Here is a 7,232-nt window from a genome sequence, read left to right on the forward strand (position 1 = left end):
GATTGGTTTGTTTTCAAACGGTTCATCTGTTCAAAATTACTGTTTCCCCCTCAATTCTGCATTATGTGCGTGTGTTTAATTCATCCCAATTGCACCTATCTGCCAGAGCTTCACAAAATGATGTTTATCTATTCTGCTGTTTTCTTCTTCTTCTTCACTTCTGGTGGCGTCACCTCACTTGAGATGACGCCGATTGATGGCACAGCGATTTAGCTATATTGCCAGTTAGCTTTCGTTTATAGTCCAATGGACTTTCTTTTCACTGGACTACAAGTGAAACCCTCGCTATGTGACAACGTGGAGTCACCGAAGTACGGATGAAAATCCTTTCTTTCTCGCGAAATACTCGAATTTTCACCGCACTAACACGATACGACGTGTTCACTCGTTGAGGGTTTCACCGGAAGTCTTCTGCTGTTTTACCGAGGGGAGTTTTGGGAGTCAAGGGGATGACATTTCGCAATAAGTACAAGATGCATCTCGTTCTCGTTTTCTTGAGGCAGATGCACCCTTATTACCATCCAATGAAGCAGTTAAATTTGAAAATTCATGGGATTCCCCTTTTTGTTTTGCTCTGGCGCCCAGACTACTGTGGTGAACTTCAATAACTTGTAATTATTATAATCACAACGGATGGCATTTGAAGTTCATTCAAGTGAAGCTTACTACCATAATAATATTTTAAACCACATTCTTTGGTTTTGCATACACGCTTCTTGATTCATGTTAATTATGAAAACAATAAATTGATAATTGCATAAAATAAATTGATATTATTTTAAGCAAAATCATATATTTTACTAATTTTCAATTAAAGCAATTCCTTGCCTGATTGTTAAAGCTTTAATAACAATGCTCCTCTTGAATTTTCCAGCAATAAAATAATATTTATTTCGCTCGTTTAGTTCCTCTATGGCGGTTCGATTGATGCTTTTTGTATTCGCTTCTTGTGAGACACTCAACACCTTAAACTTAATTTTGATCTTGGCGAAAAAAGATGATCGGCGAGGATAGCCTTTTCCAAAATACTCTGTTTATTATTTCCGATTTCCCGTCAATTCAAAATGTTATACTGATATTCGCTTTTGTAAATTACCGTGTTTACCAGTAATTGGTCGGTTTTTCCGGAATTAGCGAAATAATTATATGAACTTTTCGGAATCTCGGTTAACAGTTTTTAGACAGCCGAAATTCGTTGATCCATCAATATAGCCAATAGTCCTCTGCGTAAAAATGTGCGATGTAATTAAGTGCATCTGCTAATATATGGATTCAGTTGCAAAATTGAAATTGATTCCGAATCTAGTGATATGTTTTGTGATTTTAGATACAAATTTGTTCAATGTTTGGCGATTATTCGTTTCAAGAAATCCCCCAGAGAATCCTAACGCACACGGGATAAAGATCCTCGTAACGCTAATATACTGCATGTAATTGATAAGAATCTGGCGTGATATACACTGAAGTCTTTTTTATGCGAGTTTACTTACCGCATAACTCTGAAAATTCGCATTAAAAACCCGCATAACTCTGAAACTTTGCATATGAAAAACGCATAAAAGAAAACCGCATAACTGAAAATTCGCATAAAAAACCGCATAACTCTGAAACTTTGCATTTAAAAAACGCATAAAAGAAAACCGTATAACTCTGATAATTCGCATAAAAAACCGCACAACTCTGAAACTTCGCTTAAAAAAAACGCATAACTCTGAACATTCGCATTAAAAAAAAACCGCATAACTCTGAAACTTTGCATTTAAAAAACGCATAAAAGAAAACCGCATAACTCTGAAAATTCGCATAAAAAACCGCATAACTCTGAAACTTTGCATTTAAAAAACGCATAAAAGAAAACCGTATAACTCTGAAAATTCGCATAAAAAACCGCACAACTCTGAAACTTCGCTTAAAAAAAACCGCATAACTCTGAACATTCGCATTAAAAAAAACCGCATAACTCTGAAACTTTGCATTTAAAAAACGCATAAAAGAAAACCGCATAACTCTGAAAATTCGCATAAAAAACCGAATAATTCTGAAACTTTGCATGAAAAACCCGCATAACTGAAAATTCGCATTAAAAAAACCGCATAACTCTGAAACTTCGCATAAAAAAAAACCGCATAACTCTGAAAATTTGCATAAAGACCTTAGTGTATTCTACTTTCGGTGTAGCCGGAATCTGATTTTTTGCGGAAATTAAAATTGTGTTCCCGACTGAAAATGATATGAAGGTGTATTCATTCTACTGTGTGCTTTACATCATTCATCTGATGTGTTGTTTTACATTTCCGAGCCTATTAGTTGAACCGCCAACATAATGTTGAAATCAATAAATCTATGTTAATGAGTTCTACTGGAATGTTTATTTTATATTTAAAATTGATTAAATTGCTTAAAATTTCGACAACAACTCGCATACATGAACACCGATAATTTCGGTAATTACTTTCCAATAGCGATGACAATCTCGGTAATCCATAATTAGGTTTTTTACCGTCACTGCTAACCTCAATCGGATGAACACATTTTGACAGTTCAGCAGTACTGTTTGTAAACAGAAATTTCTTTTGTTTGTTTATTGACAAATTGGATCAGACCATTTACGGTCTGTATCGCCTAAATAAAGTTTTAAAACATTTGTTTACGATTGAATACGGTTCGTTTTTGATATTTATTAAATAAAAGTGACTAGTTGCAAAGTGTAAAGATGATTGTTTTAGATGTGCTCTTCGATTTTTGTTTAAGCTTGTTTGTAAACAGTACCGCTGAACTGTCAAGGATGAATACTTGTTCATTTGTGTCGTCACGATAAAAAACCTAATCTTCCGAAACCGAAAATCTCGGTAAATGCCAGAGATCCCACTTAGAAAAAAAAACGTTCAACGGTGGTCCTTCATTGGTCCAATACGTTGGATCATTGGTCCAATGAAAGTCCAATCAATCGTTCAACGGGAGGTCAACACGGGACCTTCGTTTGCCGATTTTGAAACAGACCGTTGAACCGAATGCCATTTTTTTCGTTCACCAAACCCGGCAGACAGAGGTCCATTGTTGAGCCATTTTAACATGAGGAGTTGGACTTCTAACGTCTACCGAGATGATTACTAAGCTCATTCAGACTGTTCAAATCTCGGCAAAGTTTTGCCGTCATTCGGAAAAAAAATCTAAGTATATCTGTTTTTTGCCTTTCTCATAAAGAAAGGTTATGCAATCACTTGAAAAACCGACTAGTGAAAATTGGCCCGGAGGGCCAAGTGTCATATACCATTCGACTCAGTTCATCGAGCTGAGCAATGTCTGTGTGTGTGTGTGTGTGTGTGTGTGTGTGTGTGTGTGTGTGTGTGTGTGTGTGTGTGTGTGTGTGTGTGTGTGTGTGTGTGTGTGTGTGTGTGTGTGTGTGTGTGTGTGTGTGTGTGTGTGTGTGTGTGTGTGTGTGTGTGTGTGTGTGTGTGTGTGTGTCAAATAATCTCACTAGGTTTTCTCGGAGATGGCTGAACCGATTTTGACAAACTTAGATTCAAATGAAAGGTCTCGTGGTCCCATACGGAATTCCTGAATTTCATCCGGATCCGACTTCCGGTTCCGGAATTATAGGGTAAAGTGTGTTCAATATTGTACACCGTCGCTTAAACCGGCGAAACAAAAAACGTAAAAAAATATTCAAACTGGTCTCAAAACTACACAAATCGATAGTCATTATCAGTAGGCAACTAAGCAAACCGATTCCGGCTATCCTGATTCCCGGTATCCGGTTCCGGAAGTACCGGAAATAGTGGTCATATATCTCAAAATAGATCTCACTCACTTTTCTCAGCGATGGTTTGACCGATTTCCACGAACTTAGATTCAAATGTCCCATACGGAATTCATGAATTTCATCCGGATCCGACTTCCGGTTCCGGAGTTATAGGGTAAAGTGTGTTCAATATTGTACACCGTCACTTAAAATATTTTCGGATGCAACAAACATTTAAATCGTCTTTTAGAGTGCGTACTAGAAGAGTTTGTGTGTAATGTTAGTTATTGGCCGTACGAACCGACTTTGATTATACCGGTTCTCGGGTTCCGGTGCCGGAAGTGCATATAATAGTGAACCCACTTCGTTTTCTTAAGGATGACTTACGCAATCAAAGCACTGTTTTATTCTGTATTTTAAGCACAAACAATCTCTTGGTTTCTTTCAAAAATAGAAGAGAAAAATTTCTAGTAGAATATCACAATATTATATGTACATGAGAAAGGCATCATTACACCACTAGGTGGATTAAAACAGGTTTTGTATGGTTAGAATAACAATTACTCAGTCAACTCGTTTGGAATTTGATTAAAAATCCAGTATGATTTTTAAATGGGTTCCGGATCAGATACAACAATCAATTCCTACTCGGATCGGCTCAGAATCTGTTGTTTGACCTAGTTCGGAATCCATTTGGAAATCAAACTGAATTTCGAATAAATTTCCAGACAGTTGAATTGGGTAACATTGTCATGTGAAATACGAATTACGTATGGTTTAAATGACCCCTTTCGTAAATTCATTCCATTAATTCATTTATTCTTCCTAATTTCAATTCAACGTACAAATGTCAAAATATCAGCCATTTTTCGGCTTGTTTTGTTTTGTCTTCGGTATGCGTACCTGTTTGTAAACGATTTTATTCCCTGTTTCGTCTGTTATTTCACCGGAAACTTCGAGCGATGCCTTTCCGGAGTAGTAATCGTTCAGCAGCACTCCGAAGTGAGAACCTGAGTGCGGCATTGCAGCAACGCTGGACAAGGAAACGGGAGGAGCAATTTGCCAAGAAGGGTATGTCAGAATAAAAATTATAATACTTAATGAAGATAAAATCCAGTCCCGTTTGTAGATTTTTCGAAAAGAACTAAATCTGACATCGATAATGTACGACGATCGTCCTCAGACGAAATCGATATTAAACCGATGTTATCGTTGGACTTTGAATCTAGTACAACACCGCGCACTTCTCCGATCGCTCCTTCGGCAAGGATAGTCAACATGGAGAAACCGGTTCAACCAAAACCAATCAAACCACAGTACAGTGCGCCAGTCAGCCAAAGGTAAGAAGACTGTGGGACGGGGCTACAGTTCCCGTAAGTCTCCTAGTGAAACGGTTTTCCGTCGTTTCAGTTTCCAAACGAAAAAGCGCAAAAGGATCTCGATGACCGATCGCATACTGGTGATCACCAAGCAAACGGAACGTGGAACCAAATGTGACGCGGTAGACAACTGCAACTACACACAGGCGCCGGGTCTGTTTCGGCCGGGAAACTTTTTTCGACACGTCCGAGCAAACCACCCGGAAGTATACAACAAACTGCTGATGGACGATGAATTAACTGACGGTAGGCCGGAATTTTACACACGAAAAACAACGACCCGCCGTACGCCGAACAACATCGGCGAATCGGTGGTGGTTCGGTTCAGCAAACACCGCTTTCTGTGTGGTCTGATCAAACTGATCACCAACCATAACCTGCCGTTCGAGTATGTCACCTGGGAGGGCATCCAGGATCTGATCGGGTTGCAGTGCGATGCTTTCAAAATGACGATATCGCCCGATACACTGCAGGATTATGTCGGATTGATCTCCGAAAGGATGCAAACGGCGATATCGGAAGAACTTTGCGGTCGGTTCGTTGCGCTTCAGTTGAATGTCAAAATTGAACAGAACGGTCAGAGTGCCGTTTGCGTCAAGTGTCAGTATATACGAAACTGTCAGTTCTTCACACGCATGTTGGGTAAGTTTCCATAATGCTTTAAGACTTGAATTAAATTGCTTCAAACCTTCACTCCTTCATAGGAATGATCCACCTGTCACAGGGTAGTTCCATGTCTGATTTGGATGCAAATGTTGAAAAAATCAAATCCAAATATGGTTTAGATCCGTGGCAAATTTACACCGTCGCCGTTGATTACGATCCGATAGATTTCGGTGGTGTTGAGATTGGCGTGGCAGAATCTATACAGCTGGATGAAGTGCAGGATAATTCCACTCACGACATCTTCGATCAGTACGTTTCATCTTTGAAAGATTTTTCGGTACTTCCGTGCGGGCGGCACATGCTCAGCTTGGTTGCGACTAATGCCACCAAGGACTTTGTGGACACCATCAACGAACTGGTGGACATGGTAAAGCGTTTTCAGAATCCAGAATATGAAATATTCTTTCAGTTGAACGAGGTGAACTATCCGCCAGTTCCCGCTAAGAAGCACTATGGTTTCGGGGTTTATTTTATGATGAAATCTATGAAGGAATCTCGTCCTTCGATGGAACAGCTGACCGCGGATCACCCGGAACTCGCCTTATATATGCATTGGGATTTTATTGAAGAGTTCGTAAGTGCATACGAACCGATCTATGACTGTGCCGTACGAACTACTAACTGTAGTTTGAGTGAGTTCCATCTCCAATGGTTGCTTGCCTTCGGAAGGATTCGCTGTTTGAGGGTGAACCGATTCGGTAAAGCTTTGTTGGAAGCAATGGAATGTCAACAGAAGGAACTGGAAAAGGCGGCTCCTTACCGCGCTGCTCTGTATCTTGATCCAAGACTCAATTTCCGAGGGTCGAAGCTGTTCACCGTTACAGAGAAGGAAAAAATTATTGTAAGTTTACCATATCGGACTCTTCTGGAAAATTATTAATTTTCATATTCTTCAGGCATTCCTTATGTCAATCTACAACATGTCGGAAAACACACCGGCGGACACAAAGACGACACCGACTCCGTCGGTGGCCGGTTCTTCGTCTGAGTCAACCTTCAGCATGAATGCTTACCTGACCGAGATGCTGGGCGAAGGCTCGTCCGATTCTTCGATGGAGCAGGTAATCCGCGAGATCCAGCATCAGGAGCGATGGGATGCTGACGACCAGGAGTTTGACATAATTAAATATTGGCTACAGAAGAAAATGCACGACGCCCGACTGTGGCCCCTGGCGGTAGCCGTTTTTGCTCCCCCGGCATCACATTGCACTAGCGAAGAAGACTTCAGCCACGTGGGCGGTAGTTTCGACACGACGGATGCATCTCTCAGTGATGAAATCCTGTGTGTAAAGTACAATTCCGGTCTGATGGAACGAGCCGTGCGGGAGGAGTTTTGTGAGGGGAAACACTGTCAGTCGGAGAGCGACCATGAATAGTTTGTTTAATGCACCTGACGCCCTGGAAGATTGTGACGATATAATTAAAGCATTTCATATATTATCCAA

The 7,232-nt window shown here is 40.2% G+C and overlaps 1 protein-coding gene across 1 annotated transcript; it reads left to right on the forward strand.

The window, feature by feature from the left end:
• Positions 1–4,609: 4,609 nt before the first annotated feature.
• Positions 4,610–7,232, forward strand: LOC131426438 (uncharacterized). The gene is made up of 5 exons (XM_058589171.1): positions 4,610–4,813; positions 4,872–5,082; positions 5,153–5,763; positions 5,826–6,628; positions 6,684–7,232. The coding sequence occupies exons 1-5, from the start codon at positions 4,705–4,707 to the stop codon at positions 7,161–7,163; spliced, it is 2,214 nt and encodes a 737-aa protein (XP_058445154.1). The 5' UTR covers positions 4,610–4,704; the 3' UTR covers positions 7,164–7,232.

Source organism: Malaya genurostris, chromosome 1 (genome assembly GCF_030247185.1).
Source record: "Malaya genurostris strain Urasoe2022 chromosome 1, Malgen_1.1, whole genome shotgun sequence".
NCBI lineage: Eukaryota > Metazoa > Arthropoda > Insecta > Diptera > Culicidae > Malaya > Malaya genurostris.